General features: G+C 44.5%; 1 protein-coding gene across 6 annotated transcripts in view; it reads right to left on the reverse strand.

Annotated features, from left to right (window-relative positions):
- The window catches only part of ANTXR1 (ANTXR cell adhesion molecule 1), a 240,535-nt gene that overhangs the window by 41,116 nt on the left and 180,239 nt on the right, over positions 1 to 19,180 (reverse strand). For 2 of the 6 annotated variants that reach the window (XM_003125066.7, XM_085019044.1), the window contains exon 17: positions 14,443 to 14,523. In XM_003125066.7, the coding sequence (XP_003125114.3) occupies positions 14,443 to 14,523 (81 nt within the window). Of the gene's footprint in view, positions 1 to 5,248; positions 8,657 to 8,752; positions 10,942 to 13,389; positions 14,524 to 19,180 lie in introns of those variants that run through there. The other 4 variants (XR_014841791.1, XR_014841790.1, XR_014841788.1 and 1 more) reach the window with 4 other exon arrangements.

The following is a 19,180-nucleotide window of genomic DNA, read 5'->3' on the forward strand; positions in this document are numbered from 1 at the left end:
CCCTAGAACCAAGCCCAATCTCCCTCAATCCTGACTCTGTTTGGAAGGAGATAAATGAGGTCAGAGAATTTCAAGAGGGGTGTCTTTATTACCCAGCCCTGCCTTGTTCAGCCCAGAGTATTTAATTCTCCTCTGTTCACTGTTTGCAACTTGATCCCAGGACTTGACCTTCTGTTGCTACAGCTGTTTGGGAGATGAGGCAATTGAAAGGTGAAATTTATCAGCTAAGCTATAAAATGGTGATGATGATGAGAATGGGAGTGTATATGGGTGTGGAAGAGAGGGGTTAGGTTATGGGGGATTAGAAGAGGCGGGAGAGGGAGGCTTCAACCACATCAGCTGCCTTCACATCTATTGATTTAGAGAGATGCTGCCTTCTGGGGCAGGAAGTTGGTGCAAAAAAAAAAAAAAAAATCTCAAGATGGTATATTTTGTAGCATCAACTTTGGGTTTAACCTCTCCAAAAACAGTTAACTTTGCAGGGGTATAGTTTGGTTTTTGCTGTGGACAGAGGATGTCTTGAACTTTTTCTTTTGTAAATTCAAGAAAGTAAGCCAAGAATTCTGAGTACTCATGTTCCTCTTCAATGAGACAGTGGAGGAAAGGTTTCCAAGGGTGAGAACTGAATAAATACCCCTGAGAATTCAAACATCCAGGGAAAGGGCTCTGCCAAAATAAATCACACCCTCTAGGAACATTTCCTATAATTTGCTTTTTTTTTTTTTTTCCTTTTTCCTAAATGATCTACTCTTACAAAAGTTTATGAAGGGTCAGGAGTCAGTGGCAAGCAAACTGAACTTTCTCTTCAGATCTATTGGGGACTTACAGCTTGATATCAGACACTGATAAAATCTTTGAAGATCCTTGTTTACTCAAAGTAAAAACCAAATCTTTCTTTTCTACTGTTAGATAGAAATGTCTGCTTTTTCAGTGGTTCTGTGAATTGAGTGACTGAAAAAAAAGTCAATATAAAGCTTCAATCAAGTAAGAAGGCATTGACCTTCACATAAAGACTTACTATGACTTGATTCTTTTAGTTCTTGCCAATTTAAACATGAGACTAATTCTGAGAAGTTTTTCACACATGTTGAGATCTAATAAACTCCTCTGAAATCAATTCTACTTTGGGGTGCCGGGAAGAAAACGAACTCCCAACTATATGGATTATTTACCCTTATTTTATTTCATCCTGACACACCTACAAAAGTAGAGATTAATGGATCCCTTCGATGTACAAGGAGGCTCAGTGAGGCTGATTAATATAACGAAGGCCATGAGGCTACACTAGGATTTAACTTAGGTCTCTCAATACTTTTTTTTTTTTTTGGTCTTTTTTTAGAGCCACACCACAACATATTGAAGTTTCCAGGCTAGGGGTCGACGTGGAGCTGCAGTTGCTGGCCTACGCCACAGCCACAGCAATGCCAGATCTGAGCCATGTCTGCCACCTACACCACAGCTCACGGCAATGCCAGATCCTTAACCCACTGAGCGAGGCCAGGGATCAAACCCGCCTCCTCAAGGTCACTAGTCGGATTCATTACTGCTAAGCCATGATGGGAATTCCATCAATACTCTTTTTTTTTTTTTTCTTTAGAAGTTAAATCATTTTATTTATTTATAACTTTTGTAAAGAATAAAGTTACTGAAGGAAATTTCCAATTTTCCCATGTATACATAAAATGTCTACATTTTTATTAATGTAAAGTTAACCACATATGACTTAGAGAATTCCAAAGCATAATTCATAAATTAACATAAAGCATCACTTAACAAAATTACAGACTCCTTTTTTTTTAAGTACCTTGTACATTCAATAAGTGTTTGATTAGTTGCTCTGAATCACAGCACCGAGTAATATTAACAGGTGGTTTCTTGGTGGGATACTTGGGGTATATGTGGCTCTCCTCTCCTCGTTGACTTTGAGAATTTTGCTGAAAAAATATACACCTAATGCTCTTTTTTTTTTTTAATTGCTCTTTTTCTCCATGCCAGGCTGCAACCAGTGTCAGAGAATGCCACCTTCCTCTATGTCCCTGTGTCACCATTTAAATCCAAGCCTCACAACCCATGGACCATTATAAGTGAGCTTTGGTAGAACTATTTTAACCTGGCTATTCCAAACACAAGATGCCTATGCCCAACTTTTCTATACCAATTAAAAACAATTAAAAACGCTATTAATACCTAGTCAAACCAGAGCTTTGCAAACCCACTGAGAAACATTGTGTTAGGTTACATTTCTTAAGATATGATGTAATTTGGCACTCTAATACTTAGCCCAGATGAAGATTAGCTCAACGTGGTTAGAGTCCAAGTTTTTAGGCCCATCATCAGGGTGGTAAAATCTAACCCTTGTTCCCCTTCTGGCCTTTTGAGGTACCACTCATCCCCTGCTCTCCATCCTGAGATGTCTCCTCTCACTCTGAACTCTTGGCCCTGGGCACCGATGGGCTGCAAGTGGTCCTGGAAAGCTACTACCGTGGCCCTTCTACAACCTGTCTGTTTGACTAAGTCTTTACTTTCCTCCAAAGCCCAATGCAAGTGTCTACCAGTCCTGGGGACGGGCTTCCACCCTCTCAGATTCCCAGTGCTTGCCGTTTCCTCTAGGGCTCTCCTTCCCTTCAGCTCTCTCTTGGTCCAGCCAGCAGCTACCTTGCCCAACATCCGTTCTGTCTCCTCAACCAGTTGTCTATTCTTTTGATGTTTCAGGCTTGTCTGCCTTTTCCAAAGAGCCTTTTCCAGCATTTCAGTAATCATTTGGTGGTAATGATCCTGCCCAGCAAGTGAGTCAACATTTTCTGCTTTGGGGGTTGGCTCTGTTCATTTCATTTTTGACAATCGGTGTTGTCAGAACAGGGATTTACTAGAGATGCAGAGAAGCAAATTCCGAGGAAAACGCAAGTTAGGAGCTTCAAATGCAAAAGGTTTCTCTGTGGCAGGGAAATGACTGATAACTGCAGGATCAGGTGAACTTTTCTACAGACTGTCATCCAACCAACTGTGTGTATTCTGGACGTGGCCACTTGCCCAAGTCATCAATTTTCACCACGTTGTTTGGGTGTGTGTTAGAAATCTGATGTGCTGGTATTTATGCAGTTGGAAGTGTTGTTTCACCAACGAGCAGTTCAAATGGGGAATGCTCATGTCTTTACACAAACATCCATGTGCTTTAAAATTGCCAGTATTCAGGAGTTCCCTGGCGGCCTGGCAGCTAAGGGTTCAGCTTTGTCACTGTTGTGATTTGGATTTGATCTCTGGCCTGGGAACTTCTGCAGGCTGTGCGCATGGCCAAAAAAGCTAATATTCAGGAAGGAATGTCTTATCAGTACATATAAAACAGTGCTTTTAATGATTTTAATTGCCTAGAAAAAAATGATTTAAAAAATTGTTTCCCCCTTTATGCTTTCAGGGATAAAATTAAGTGAAAGAATTAGACACTAGTTATATACGTGTATGATCACAACTGAATAAAGAAAGGTGATGCTATAGGGTAAACACTCTATAAACCAAATCAGTGCTTTCTGGGTGAGTACAAGAAATGGTGAAAAGGATGTAACGGGAATGATACAACTGGGAAAATCCACTGGACTGAACAATAGTTTCAAAGTATCTAAAGCAATCCTTGGAAGGAAATGAACTGCTTTTTATTTTCAAGTGATGGGGTTCATCACATGGTGCCTTTGTGTAAATCAGGAAAAGATACCCCTCCCTACGGCGGGATGCGTGCCTGTCTCAGGGGGCCGTCCAGCGAAGTACAAGGTGGACATCTGCCCCAAGCACAGCCTTCACATCTAGGTGCCTGCATGTCCAGGAAACAATTCCCTGGCAAACAGAAGTGATCTTAAAAAAGTGACCTGAAAAGTAACCCAGCTGGTATATGGTAGAGAAAGGGACTAACTCCAGAATTGTTGCTTGAACTTAATCCTGATCAGGAATTTTTTCTTTCTTTTTTTTTTGTCTTTGCCACTTCTAGAGCTGCTTCTGCAGCATATGGAGGTTCCCAGGATAGGGGTCTAATCGGAGCTGTAGCCTCCGGGCCTATGCCACAGCCACAGCAACTTGGGATCCAAGCCACGTCTGCGACCTACACCGCAGCTCATGGCAACGTCGGATCCTTAACCCACTGAGCAACCTCACGGTTCCTAGTCGGATTCGTTAACCATTGAGCCACGATGGGAACTCCAGGAATATTTATTAATGGTCTTTTCTATGAAATACAGAGCTATGCCACAATATTTACGTATGACAAGGATCCTACCCTTAGGTAGATGATTATAATCCAATATAAAGCTAGTTTATTGGTCATCACTAGATATTGTGATATTAACTTCTCAGAGAAGTGGGAGGCCTTCATTAACAAAGGAAAGCAAACCCAAAATACAACAAAAAGCCCCAAAGCAGTTAACATTGCTCTTTAGGTGTCATGAGAAGGTCAAGGTAGAGAAGGTCATTATTTCCATTCTGCCCACCGAGAGCAAAAACACACAGCAGTATATTCATGGGATTCACCAGTGGGTTCTCTTGGGGGTGGATTGCTTGCAACACTGCATCCCAAATCACCATCTCTTGCATGAGGTGGACCTGCAGAAAGTGCTGACCCCCCAGGACAGATGGGATTCCAAAGGCTGGTTTCTTCCTCATCTTCCCCTCAGACACTCTACCTCCATCTGCCCACTCAGCCAGATCATCAAAGGGAAGACGGAGGCCATGGACGGGGTGCCTCTGCTTCCTGTCCTCTCGCCCATACCTGGGAGCCCATCTTGGGCTTCTTCACCCAGGTCACTAAGGCAGAGTGCCATTTTCTGGCCTCTGGGTCCTTTAAGTCCTCTTAGGGTGTCCTGCTCTCCATCAATGAGCTCTTCAATCTCTTCTCCTCCTGGGCTTCTGTCTTGAGCTCTTAATGATGCTCAAGTCCTCCACCTTAATAACAAAGAGCCCTATACACCCCAGTTCTCCTCTAGCTACTGCTTTGGCTCTCCCCTCCCCCCACCCCATTCTCCACCAAGCCTCACTCCTGCCCCCCTCACTGCACTCAGCCTAGAGCGCCAAGATCACTCCCACGTTCCTTCTGTTAATCTCATTCAAGGATTGTGGTCAGCTTGCACCTACATTTCCCACACTTGATGCTGTGGGCCCTGCCTTCCTCTGTGATGTACCATCTTTCCTCGGCTTCCATGACCCAAGACGCTCCTGTCACACCTTCCCTCTCTCGGGGTGGTCCTTCTTAGTTTTCTTCTTGTCCTTCTTTTTCTTTCCTCACCCTGCCTCAAAGGATGTGAGCAAAGCTCAGCCCTTAGCCGATTTCCCTTCTCTCTCGCCACACTCCCCTGGGCTCTGCATCTATTCACATTGGTCTCAACCGCCAGTCTGATGACTCTTACATCGTTGCCTCTGGCTCAGAGCTTTGAGCAGAGCAAACTGTGTCCTGCACAGATCGGGACCAGGGGGAGCCCAGTGGGGCAGTCAAGGCACACACTTTCAGGAGATACTTTCCCTCAGGTCCTGCAGGTGACCACGCTACATGTGTAAGGCCCTGGGAGTGAGCATCTCTGGAGTTTGTGCCTTAGCTGCTCCGTGGTCCACGCCCTGCTCCTGGCCATCTCTGCCTGGCTGTCCCACAGGTACCTCACACTCGGTAAGTCCTCATCTCCCTTCCCCTTCAAAGCTCTTTCTGTGCCCTCCTCCTGGTTAACGGAGACACAGCCAGCTTGGACCAAACCCTGGAGGTCCTCCAGACACCCCTCCCTCCCATCCTCCATCTCAGCCAGTTATCAAACCCCGTCATTCTGTTTCCTCAACATCTCCTCAATCTGGACTCTTTCCTCCTCCCTCCACCACCTCTGGCCAGGCTGCCATCAGCTCCATGCTGCAGCCAGCGTAACTTTTCTAAAACACTATCTGATCACAGCTCTGCTTAAAACACCTGGAAGGAGCCACAGGTGACCTCCAGATCCTTGCTCAAGCTTCCCTCTTGCTAGAATAGCCTCTCTCCACAGCTCCTCTCTGGTCTCAGCTTAAAGGCCGCTTCTAGAGCTTCTTTTGCCCCCGTGGCTGGTGAAATGCTCTCCTGGGTTGAGAAAAGCCTTGCACACAGGTGGTGTTTGGGGCCTTACCATTTGTCCCTGCTTCTCAAGGGCAGCATCACATCTTATTAATTGATGAGCAGCCAGCATAACCTTAGTGCTCATCTCATAGAGAGTGTTCAACGGGTATCTATCAAATGCATGAAGAATTTAAGGAATCCCAAGTATGGACTTCAAGTCTGTTAGTCCTGAATTAAGCCCCAGATCTAACACCTAAATTTAGGTGCAAAGCTCCAGGCTTTGTGCTGGAGCTGGCACACAAGGTATGGGGATAGAACACGCCTTGAAGCTGGCTGTGTGTCCTTGGGAAAGTTAATAACCTCCTCTGAGGCTCAATTTCTGCTCCATAAAATGGAGAGCATAATTCTTCCCTGTAATTGTGGATGGATCTGTGCTTCTATAACCATTTGCAATTAATACAATGCTTGACCCACTCTTCTCTTTCAAATCATACACTGAACTCCAGTAAGCCAGAATTAAGTCCTATTCCAATTGGCACCCCTAGTGCCCAGCACTGGATTAGATGGATTCTTATTGGGAGCACAATAGATTAAAAAAATTTTTTTTTTTGCCTTTTAGGGCCACATCTGTGGCACATGGAGGTTCCCAGGCTAGGGGTCAAATTGGAGCTGCAGCTGCCAGCCTATGCCACAGCCACTGCAACCTGGGATCCCAGCAACATCTGTGACCTACACCTACAGCTCACGGCAAAGACCAGATCCTTTAACCTCCTGAGCGGGGCCAGGGATTGAACCTCCATCCTCATGGATACTAGTTGGGTTCATAACCCACTGAGCCACGAGGGGAACTCCCTCACAACAGAAGTCCGCTGGGACCATTTTTGAGGGGAGGCAGCCAAGGTAAAGAAGGAAGAAGGAGAAGGTGATGCAGGGAGCGTGAAGGAGGGGGAAACGGGGAAGAGAGAAACGGAGCGGGGATGCTTTCTCTGAGTCTGTTTATGTTACAGGAGGCTCATCTGCTTTCGAAGGACTGGGCTGAGGACACTCTCTTCCCCTCAGAGATAACCTGCCCGGGTGATTCTCGCTTCTGCGGCAGCAGGGAGGCACGGGGACCCATGTGACCGGCCCAGGTCCTTTATTGGAAACAGCTGTGCAGACGGCAGCCCCGGGGCTGGAACTCGGGCAGAAGATTGCACAATCCCTGGGGCTGTGCTTCGGATGAGTTTCTAACGTTGTTTATGTACATTTACGTGTGTGTGTGGGTTTCCTGGGTCTCTTCTGATGGCAAGGAGGCCCAGCCTTGCAAAACAAGCTCAGAATGTGCCTTGTATTTTGTTCTTGCTGATAGTAATGGAATGTACCAGCCTCCCAGCGCCAGATCTGGGAGAAACGAGGAGCTGAAAACAAAGGAGACATCCAACCCTAGTGACTCCTGCCAGGGCGCGTGCAGGGGGTGAGAGGTTAAAGCCGGGGAAAAAATGACTGTGGAGAGTTTCAATGGGTTGAGGTATTGATTGAATTCCATCCGGAAAAGACAGAAGAGGCAGAGTTATAGTTTTTCTCTTCCATCTGCTTTGTCCAAAAGCAGTAACAACAACACAGGTGGAATCAATGTTAGGTGCCTTCCAGATAGGAAAGGGACAGTTGAGAGCACGTGAAGATTGGAATCACCCATTTTCCGCATGCCTACGAGACACAGGAGTTGAGGTCCTGAAGGAATAGGGGGAGTTGCCTTCAAATCGGTCCCAGAAGGACAGAGAAGAGGCTGTCTGGCATGAGAAACAGGAAATCAAACGAGATCACTGACTCTCAACCTTAGTTGCCCATTAGAATGACCTGGGGAGCTTTTAAAATCCCGATCATCCAGACTTCATCCCAGACAAATTAAGTAGAACCTTTGGCATCAGGGCTTTAAAGCTCCCCCAGAGGATCACGATAGGCAACCAGGTTGAAAAAAATCACTCGATGCCATGAACTCAGGTCTCTGAACTTCCCCGACATTTCTGTGTTTGAAATTAGTAATCTAGGAACAAAAGTGTCTGCTCCTGGCCAGATTTCTCTACAATTGGATGCGACTTAGTATTGTGACTTCAGCTAGAGTAGTTATTCCCCAGTTATGTCAATAAGGTGTTCTCTGGGGAAACACAGGGAAGTAGACGCTGGTGGTCAAATAAGCATTGAAATGCTGACTTCGAATCTCAAGCTGTCAGGGTTAGAGGGCTCTCGAAGGTCCATCTAGTTCCATTTATCTCATTGGTTCCAAAATTTGGTACCCAGACCAGCAGCATTGGCATTTGTTAGAAATGCTAATTCCCAGGCCCTGCCCCAGACCTGTGCTATAACAAAACTTCCAGATGATCCTGTGCTCAAGATTGAGAATTGAGAACTGCTGATCTGCTACAGGAATCCTCTCCTCTAATTCTGGCCCAGAGGTTTAAATGAGGTTTTTTTTTTTGGTTTGTTTTTTGTTTTGCTTTTTAGAGCTGCACCTGCGGCACATGGAGGTTCCCAGGCTAGGGGTGGAATAGGAGCTACAGCTGCTTTCCTACGCCACAGCAACACAGGATCCAAGCCGCGTCTGCAACCTATACCACAGCTCACAGCAACTCACTGAGCAAGGACAGGGATTGAACCTTCGTCCTCATGGATGCTAGTCAGATTTGTTAACTGCTGAGCCATGATGGGAACTCTGGATCCTTAACTCACTGAGCAAGGACAGGGACTGAACCTTCGTCCTCACGGATGCTAGTCAGATTTGTTAATGGCTGAGCCATGACGAGAACTCCTTTAACTGGTTTTATCTATCTTTAGTAACATGTAACAAGCCCAGGAATCCTGCCCATTTTGTTGCTGAAACTTCCTTTGATCCTTTAAGATGAAATGGATTTCACTGTAACTTCTGCCTCTGCTCTAGCTCTGGCTTCTGGGCTGACCCAGAGTAAACCCAAGTCCTGTTCTGCCCTTCCAAGACTGCACTGCTCCAGGGCTTCTGCTTTAATAGCACATATGGCTGATAGCTCCTGGGCACTTTGCCCCAACTTACAATAAAATATCCAGGAAGTTACAGAAAAGGTGCCAGCTCACATTGCCACCAAAAACGAAGTCTGAGGGCATAGAAATAAGAGCAAGTTTTGTGAAAATTTATGTTCTCTTGGGGTATGTTCTAACTTTGATACCAAAGGCAGAAATTATAAAGATTTCTAGATTCGACTATAAAATTATAGATAACTTTAATATATTTTTAAAAAGTTAAAAAGTATATGACAAACTAGGAAGAACCTTGAAGACTACCTATATCTATACCTATTTATCTATACATACACACACAGAGATACACACATATACATATGTTAGACTTCAAGTTTCATCAAGTAAGTACCATATACTTAATGTATAACACAGGGTCTGACATAAAGGAGGTCCTCAAAGCATTTGACTAACAAATGAATGAAGATGAGTTTAGCAAATAGCCGTATAAAAATCCGGGCTAAAACATCCAATAGAAAAACGAGCCGAGGGTATATATAAGCAATTAACCAAAGAGAAAATAAATATTTGAACAAATGTTTCACTTCAGTAACAAAAATGCAAATTGAATTAGCACCTATCAAATAGTTAAGCTTAATAATGTTAATGGGAGATGGGTTTTTCATAGATGCTGACTCTAGGGTTAATACACACAGCGTTTCAGACAGTAATGAATAAGGAGGGCGCTCTGGCACTATGTAGCAAAACTTGAAAATTTTGCACATTGTTCGATCCAGCAGCCAGCTGTATGCTTCTCCTAAGGAAACACTCATGAATGTGCACAGTGATTTGGCAACAAGCGGACTGACTATGCTTCCTTCATAAAAATAAGCATCTGGAAAGAAATTTCCAAAAAGAGAAGACAGGCAGAAATATTATGTTACAGATGGACAATGGAATATGACAGGGCTGTTAAAAATGATATTGTACAACCACTCACACTGTGAGAGGCATAGAAAGATTATTCCCTGAATAAGGTTAAATGATTAAAAATAGGTTATGAAAAAGAATGTTTATATATGTATGACTGGGTCACTTTGCTGTACAGCAGAAATTGATAGAACTTTGTAAATCAAATATAATAAAAAGAAAAAAGAGGCGATAAAAGGCATGCATAATGTGATGAGCAAGAAATGACCAAGTAAGAAAGTTCCCAGGGGTCACTTTAAGTCTCCTTCCTTAGACTGAACATTTCTCAATTCCTTCCACCATTTGTCCTTAAAAAGTGAGTATGTGTTCTGAAATTAGGGCCCGGGTGTGATGGAAGCCCTGTGGACCATCTCGAAGCATGCTCCTGGGACACAGGTTCTAATTTCCATACTCTCTTGCTTAGTCTCTGCCAATGCACTCTGCTTTGGCAACGCCCCCTCTAAAGCCCAAGTCTGGACAGCGACAGGGATACCATGGGGACCATGGACAATCTTACCAAGGTGACAGTTCACTCAGTAGAGATGATGGGAAAGACGTTTCAAGCAGAGAAACTGGAATTATGCAAAGGCAGGGAGACACAAAAGATGCTGGCACATTCAGAGAATGCAGAGCAATTCCAGGCAGCTGGAGCCTTTTTGGAGTCATGGGGGAACATAGCGGGGGCGGGTAGCAGGTAAAATGACAAGGGGAGTCTTTCCAATCCGGCTAAGGATTTGGGGCTTTTCTTTAGTTTTTGCACATCTGAAGCTTTGGGATGGCATGCTGAGTTCCCTCTTTTAGAAAGAGCATGGGAGTTCCCGTTGTGGCTCAGCACTAATGAATATCCTGAGTATCATAGAAGACGAGGGTTCAGTCCCTGGCTTCACTCAGTGGGTTAAATGATCTGGTGTTGCCGGACCTGTTGTGCAGGTCATAGACGTGGCTCGGATCTGGCATTGCTGTGGCTGTGGTGTAGGTCTCCGGTGGCTATGGCTCCGATTGGACCCCTAGCCTGGGAACCTCCATATGCCACAGATGTGGCCCTACAAAGACAAAAAAAAAAAAAAAAAAAAAAAACCACAGTGGTGGGAAGCAGGGGAATGGTTCAAGCAAAAGAGCAAAAGATACCATTTGCTTCATGAACTCTCTAAATCTTAGGATCAGATGTGTTACTGGTTTGCTATTTAAGTGGCTGCTTTGGAACTTTCTCTTTTATGTTAGCTCAGGGTTTCTGGGTGGGCTCCGAAAAAACAACAGGACCTTGAGCCCACCCCAGGCCGGAAGAAGAAGATGGGTGGTGACAGACAGTGTCTCTTGCTGTCATCCCATTCATGTTTTCCCTGACCCAGGGCTGGGACAGCTCCGAGGAGGCAGGCACCCATCCCAGGGAAGGATGTGGCTCTGGGCTCGGGCCTCCCCAGCCCTCTGCTCTGCGGTGGGGGCGGGAGGCCCTCAGTTTTCCAGCAGCCTCAGAGGCTCTGCTGGTGAGCCTGCGTCTGCCTCTGCGAGGCTGGGCTGGGTTCGCTGAGAAGGACGGAGCAGGCAACTGAGAAGGAAGAACTGCCAGGTTTTCTGTGAGGTCAACATGTGTTTGAAAACAATTCAGAATGTTAACCAAGAACGCAATTAGGTGATGTTTGTTTTTGTTTTTGTTTTAAAGGAAAAATTCAGAACCTGTGACTCTTGTTCATGAGCACATGCCTGGATGTAGTCATTTTGCGTTTATGGAAAATGTGGTGAGCCCATAAATCAGAGCTGAGGAATTCTTACAGTCACCACCGTGCAAAGAAGGTAGGTCTGCTGTGAGTCTCCCAAGGTTATGCAAAATGAAAGAGAACGACGAGCATGCAGACAAAGCTACTGTATGGGCCTCCCTTCTCTTGGAATTCTTTCCTCAGTTGCCATAAGGCAGCCCTGAATTCCCCTTTCTGCTTTATGTGTGACTTGTCTTAGGTAACTCCATGGGCACGTCTAGATGTCTTCGGCCTTCACCATGACCTCCAGGACACAGTTTGCTGCACCTAGTCTCACATTTGTCTTAAAATTTTAGCAGGATTTCTAGAAAGGAAGCCCAATTACAAGTAGGCTGGACAATCATAATTTGTGACACTGCTGAGAACAGGGTCAAAAGTATCCTAATTTTCAGACCTTCTGTTCTTCACATCTATTATTTCATCTGTTTGGAGAAAGGAAATTTCAAGGTGAAATTGTCTTACTCCAAAGCCTAGAGAACACCCTTCAAATGTTAAGTACAAACGTTCATTCAAAATTATCAAATAAGAAAGTCAAGGTAGGTGGGATTGATTAGAAGAAATTCCATCCATTTTCATTCCCTCTTGTTGGATTTATCCAATCAACCTTTTGTTGTCAAATAACTTTGGTTCTTCGAGCTTAAATGTGATAAGATTTCTCTCTATCCTTCTCCTTTCCTACACGCCTTCTCTGGTTGGCCCAGTTTATAAATTTGTTTCTGCCAAACTGGTCAGCAAAGAATGGAATGTTAAATTTTAGTGGCGATGTTTTTCAGCTGCTTTGAAAAAAATGGGCTTGTGCACTGGACTAGCATGTTCTGTCACAAAAGAATAATATTGCCGAACCCAAGTTTAGAGATCTTATTGTTTCCTCTTAATTTGTTAGATGAGTCTCATGTAGGCTAAAAAAAAAAAAAAACCAAAACCCCTAATTTTCCCTAGAAACCAGATGTATAACTTACAAGGCCAAATACCACCCTGAGTACAAAGTTTATATGGGTTCATTTCTGTGACCTGTAGAGTCTGTTCTTTAAAATCTACTCTAGCAAAGGGTTCTTGTTGACTTCCATAGACAAAGTACAAATTCCATACATCATGAGAGCCAAACTGGTCCAGCACCTATATGCTCTGTTTTTTTTTTTTTTAATGTCATACTTGGCTGTTGTCCCCGACACAACCTGGAGCAGGAATGGCTAGCTGGGCAGCAGCCTGAAGAGATGATGAACGTTTAGACCATATCCCCTCAGCCACAAAGCACCCACTGTCACTAGGTGCACAGGGGAGAGAGGCTCGCCTAACTGGCTTTGTGCTTGTGTTATTAGTTGAGCCGGCGGGGTAAAGATGTGGATATACCTGATACACGTCGATTGCAATATAGTTTGAATTTTTGCATCAACCCTTCAGACAGTAGAAGAGCATAACAATATCTGCCATTGAGCATTACTGTGTGTTCAACATTAGGCCAATTTTTTTTACAAACATTACCTTCTCCAAGCAGCAGCCTATGAAGAATTTGGTACCAACTCTTTTTTTTTTTTTTTTTTTTTGTCTTTTCTAGGGCCGCATCAGTGGCATATGGAGGTTTCCAGGCTAGGGGTCTAATCAGAGCTGTAGCCACCGGCCTACACCACAGCCACAGCAACGCCAGATCTGAGCCGTGTCTGCGACCTACACCACAGCTCATGGCAACGCCAGATCCTTAACCTACTGAGCGAGGCCAGGGATCAGACCCTCAACCTCATAGTTCCTAGTCAGATTCACTAACCACTGAGCCACGACAGGAACTTCCAGGTACCAACTCTTTTATAAAGATGACATTCAAGAGAGGTTAAGTGACTTGCCTGGAGTTTTCCAGGCAGGAAAGAAGTGAGATTCAAACTCAGCTCTACTTGATTTGAAAGGAGCCCCAAATTAGATACTTTTATTTGGCTCTTGGGTTAATCATAAGCCAGATTCCTAGAGATCAGATGGAAGATGCCAATGTGCTTATAGTTGAGAGTGTATTTGGGCCCAAGCTTTGCTCTGTAGAATTTATGGGAGAGAGACCAGCCCTTCCAGGAAGACATGGCAGTGGTGTGCTTACAGCAGAATTGAGGTGGTTTCCAGCATTATTACTGTTGGAACAGAACAAAATATTCTTGTCCTCAGTTTCCTCATTTACAAAATGAGGACTCAGGCTGGATGGTTTCTCAGGTCTCTGCTGCCTCCTCCCTCTCTATCTCCTAGTCGGAGACACTCTGTGATCTTGGCCCTGACAGTTTCGGGGCAAATCCTCACCAGGGTGGCAGGTCCTCCTGTGGTCCTGGACGAGTTGAGCCCAACCCCTGCTGGAAGATAGGAGAGTTTTCCGTGGCCCCTGTTCCCCCTCTCCATTCTGTGGGCCTGGTGTCCTGCTCATCACCACTGGCCAGTGTGGCCAAAGAGTGACCGGCCCCTCCCCTGGAGCTGCCTAAGAACCAGCCCTGTACCTATACCTTCAGAACTCCAGCTCTTGGAAGTTAACCTAACCTATTTCTGCCAAAATCCTTTTCAGAAAAGCAAGTTGAAACTCCAAGTCTTGTAAAAACCCAAATTAGTCAGTTGTAAAGTTAATATCTGATTTGTCATAACGTGAAATGATAGCTGGGTTCGCGTATCTGGAGTTATTCCAGCTCAACAGAGAGAGAGGGAAAAAGAACGCATGTATGCGACACCATCCATGAATCCTACCGTGTCTCCTGGCTGTGGACGCATCACGGACACACGATCGTATCCTTTCCTTAGTAGGACCCACAGGGCGTCAAGTTTCCCCTGAAATAAAACAAATGCACTGAGATTACATCTGAAACCAGACAGGGGGCCAGCAGAGACATGGAGACCTTCCCATGCTTCTTCAGCCATGGAAACTGCACTTTATCAGCAGTTGTCACAGACTAAGTGACATCTCTAAGTTCAAAATGTGGGCCCTGGGAATGTGGCAGGAGAAGGGCACACCCCAGGGGACCCTGAGACCTTGTAAAGTTAGTGTCAAATGAAAGTGTGAAAGATGGACTTTGTTTAATTCCAAAGCACATACACTTTTTTTTCTTTCTTTTTTCTTTAAAAAATTTTTTTTTATTACTCAATGAATTTATTACATTTATAGTTGTACAATGATCATCACAATCCAATTTTATAGGATTTCCAACCCACAACCCCAGTGCATCCCCCTACCCCCCAAACTGTCTCCTTTGGAGACCATAAGTTTTTCAAAGTCTGTGAGTCTGTTCTGCAAAGAAGTTCATTCTGTCCTTTTTTCAGATTTCACATGTCAGTGAAAGCATTTGATATTGGTGTCTCATTGTCTGACTGACTTCACTTAGCATAATTTCTAGGTCCATCCATGTTGCTAAAAATGCCTGTATTTCATTCTTTTTAATGGCTGAGTAATATTCCATCGTGTATATGTACCACATCTCTATTATACTAAGTGCAGCTTTTCCCCCATGAGATCATCTGGCTGCAGCGCTTCCACTTAGATCTTTTAGAACAGGGTTTCTAAGCTGTAAGTTGCAACTCTTCAAGCCCTCACAAAATAAATTTGTGTATAAGAAGCAGAATTTTTTTTTTATTTTCTAAAGTTTCACTGACATCTAGTTGATTGACAATGTCCTGATACTTTCCACCGTACAACAAAGAGATTCAGTTATACATGTACACAATCCATTCCCTTTCAGATTATTTTCCCACATAGATTGTCACAGAATATTAGGGAGAGTTCTCTGTGCTACACAGCAGAGGACCAGAATTTTTAAGAAATAAAAGAGTATATGAAAGAAAATATTTGAATCAATTGCATATGGTGAGGGTAAGTATTATTTTGTGAAAAAAACAGGTACCGGTTAGATGTGTATGGGTGTGTATATGAGTGTGTAAATTTGAGTGCACACATGGGCCTACATGGGGCCAAATGTATTTCCTCTTGGGTATGTTTGAAAACACTGCTCTGGAAGAGGCCTTTGAACGATAATGCTGAAAGGCTGGGAAACTCTAGAGACTTCAAATTCCTGGCCACCAAGCTTTTGCAGTGGCAGCATCAGTGTGAAACTGCCACCTCGAAGACTTGGTGCTCTGAAATTATTTTCTGGGGGGGTTTTATTCAGATACAAAAAAAAAAAAAAGTGCCCTTGAACCTTTATCAACTCTTGCTCGAGTTCTTGTGGGTTCCACTTTGTCTTGCTCAGGGCAATATTTCTCATAGCTCTTGGCCAAGTATTTACAAAAACCTCTAAAAATATTTTGAAATGACTTAGAATGCTGGGAAGGACTCTGCTGGGTTCAGCATGGTTTTCTGCATTAAATGGTTTCAATCATCAGTTAAACGTTTTCCTAATTGAAGGTTCTTTGGGATAAGCATTTATATTTCAGGATATAACTGGATGGATTTCCTGGATGAATGCATCTTTTTCTTTCCCCTTTTTTTAGGATGGTAGAACTCCTGGTATTTGGCTTTGTAAGTCATCCTGCCCTCAGTGTTTTCTGCACTGATCCCTCAACTCCTTGACAAATGAGGAGCAGTGAGATGGGGCTGAAAGAAAACGAGGCCGGTGAAGAACTGTATTAATTAACTCAGCAGAAACATCAAGCTTCATGCAGACCAATGGGCAGAAACTACCTAGATGTGTAACTTAGGAGCATGAGTTAGGTTTTTTTGTTTTTGTTTTTGGTGGCACCGGATCATAGAGTGATATTTAAGTGCAAAAGGACTGGATTCACACTGTTTGTGTTCTGAGGCTACCCTTCACCAGCTCTGCTGCAGCCTTGGATAAACTGCTTCATGTCCTTAAGCCATACTTTTCTCATGTTCAAAACAGAGATAATAATACGGTCTATAGATTTGTTAAAAGGCTTACAATTAGATATTGAAGGAAGATATTTGTCTCATGGAAAGTATTGATTCCATCTCATCAATGATCATGGTAAAGTCATTAAAATGATAATCTGGGAGCTCTGTAGAAAGATGGAAATGAATGTTTTGCAGAGTGTAAGAATCCAATAATTTGTACTTTATAAGCATGGACCTACCATCCTCCATTCTGGGCTCCTTCAACTGGATTTCTCCCTTGCGCTCTGGCTTCTATAACAAGGTTCAATGGCCCTAACATGTCTCCAAAGCTGCTTCATGAAGGCCGCTCCCAGCGTCTTGGGTACCCAACGCCTCGGCCACTGGTGCCCTCATTTAACTTGATTCTTTAGAGAGATCAAATGTCCTGGCCTCTCCCTTCCTCACTGTCCCTTGGCTCTGCCTGCTCGTTCCTGCCTCTCTGATGAGTCCTTCTCAGCCTCTTTTGCCCTTGCCCTCTGCCTGCACTTGATGCCTTGGTGTCCCCTTCTTCTGGTCTCCCCTTCCCAGAGGCTGAGGCCTCACCCTGACTACTCTCCCTTAGTCCCACAGGTCAATCTTCCAGCTCACATGTTCTATCTTTAGCTTAGTCCTCTTTCGAGCTCCAGATCCAACTACCTACAAGATCTCAGCTATGATATAAACATATCACATGTTTGATGCTTATAAACATATAAAAAACCAAGCATCTCATATTGAACGATTTTTCCCCAACCTGCTCCTCTTTTTGCAAGCCCTGCCTTGGTTCATGGCACTGCCCACATCCAGAGGGGCAAGCTGGACTCCAGAGGGCCATCCATACCTCGACTTCCACTGCCACCCCCTCACATCCAACTGTGACCAGGTCTTGCAGATGTCCACTTTGTCACAGCTCCCCCAGTTGCCTCTTCCTGTGCAGCCCTGCCCCCTGTCTCCATGGTGGCCTAGACCTTCATCATCTGTCACGCATCCTGTGAACATTTTTCTGACTGGTCTTTTCCCTCCAGCCTCCCAGTCCTTTCTACTGATGGATTAATTAGAGATATCATGGCTAGCTGGAATGGAATCTTTGCTGTTAGTAAAATAAAACCAAGAAAATCTTCCTAGCAGTGTGAATTTAGGCAGGTTACCTAACCTCTTTGTGCCTTGGTTTTTTTCCATTTATAAAATGGCAGGGGTAGTAGCAGTTCCTAATTTTGAGGGTGGTGGTGAGAAATGAAGAGATGAGTGCCTGGGAAGCACTCACCTGGGACTGTGCCCGATTGGTGGTGACGTGCTTTATCCAGGTAAGCTGCTGTCGTGGGCCAAGGTGAGACCAGCTAGTTCAGTTTGTATCCTCAGTGTCCTAAGTTCTGAATATCCCACAAATGAACCCAAAGTCCCCATTCCCTGTGTGGCACAGAAAATGATCCGGATAATCTATACACCTTATTACTTCTTTCTACTATATCAGGTAGCTTTTCATGCCAGAACTGAGGTAAGCTTTAGAATAAGAGTTGTTTATAACCAAGAAGAAGATTAATTAATTTTTTTTTTTTTTTAAAGAGAAGTGCAGAACACAGGCTACTGAAACCTTGATTTTCTGAGAGGAGGCAGTAGTCTACCAGTTCAAGACAGTAGCTATTGGGCTTATTAATGACATCCCTTTGGGGCCAGAAGAGCCTCAGCGGATTCTTCCAAGCATCTCTGGGCTCTGTCCCCCACAGACTGGGGGGAGCCTTTGAGTTGCCTCCACGATTTCTTCTCAGATCTGAGTGTCCTGCATGCTCAGGCCTTTCTCCATGGTGCCTTCAAGACACTGGTCCTCACTCTCCAGCACCAGTGCCGAGCTGCTCCGGTGAACCTCAGTGTTGTCCCACCACCTGGGAAGCCTCCAGTAGGGGGTATCAGCTGACATTTAGAAGTAGTTTGCTTTCCTACAGGATTGACATATTTTGACTACAAAATGAGACATTTACCAATGGCAGGCTCCCAACCTCCACCTCGGCCTCAGGCAATCAATACCTTTCAATCCACAAAGGCTGGCCAACCTTGAGTTCTAAGTCAGAGCTCCCTTTTGTTTCTGTCCAAACCAGAAGACTGCCCCCTCAGGGGTTTTGAGGCCATGCATTAGAGCATCCTGGGGGATGGGCTTTGTGGCTGGTTTTTTTTTTTTTTTTTTGGCCAGGCAACAGCTGTGTCTTCTCTTCTGGTTTGTCTGCCTCAGCTGCTTGGAAGTTAGTCAGAGGAGGAGAATTTTGAGGGTAGTTCAACTCATGGGACTGATAGAGACTAACACTAAGTTTTTATACCTTAAAATATATGGTAAGGAGTTCTTGTCGTGGCTCGGTGGTTAGTGAATACGACTAGGAACCATGAGGTTGAGGGTCTGATCCCTGGCCTCGCTCAGTGGGTTAAGGATCTGGCGTTACCATGAGCTGTGGTGTAGGTTGCACACAAGGCTTGGATCCCTCGTTGCTGTGGCTCTGGCATGGGCCAGTGGCCACAACTCCGATTAGACCCCTAGCTTGGGAATCTCCATATGCCACAGGAGCAGCCCTAGAAAAGACAAAAAAAAAAAAAAAAGGTAAATACTGTAATTCATGCTTCTTTCCCTCAAGGGAAAGA

The sequence above is a fragment of the Sus scrofa genome, chromosome 3, assembly GCF_054392235.1.
Source record: "Sus scrofa isolate SSC_HxYL_T2T_F1_AM1 chromosome 3, Sscrofa_HxYL_maternal_Yorkshire_Landrace_v2.0, whole genome shotgun sequence".
In the NCBI taxonomy this organism is placed as follows: Eukaryota; Metazoa; Chordata; class Mammalia; order Artiodactyla; family Suidae; genus Sus; species Sus scrofa.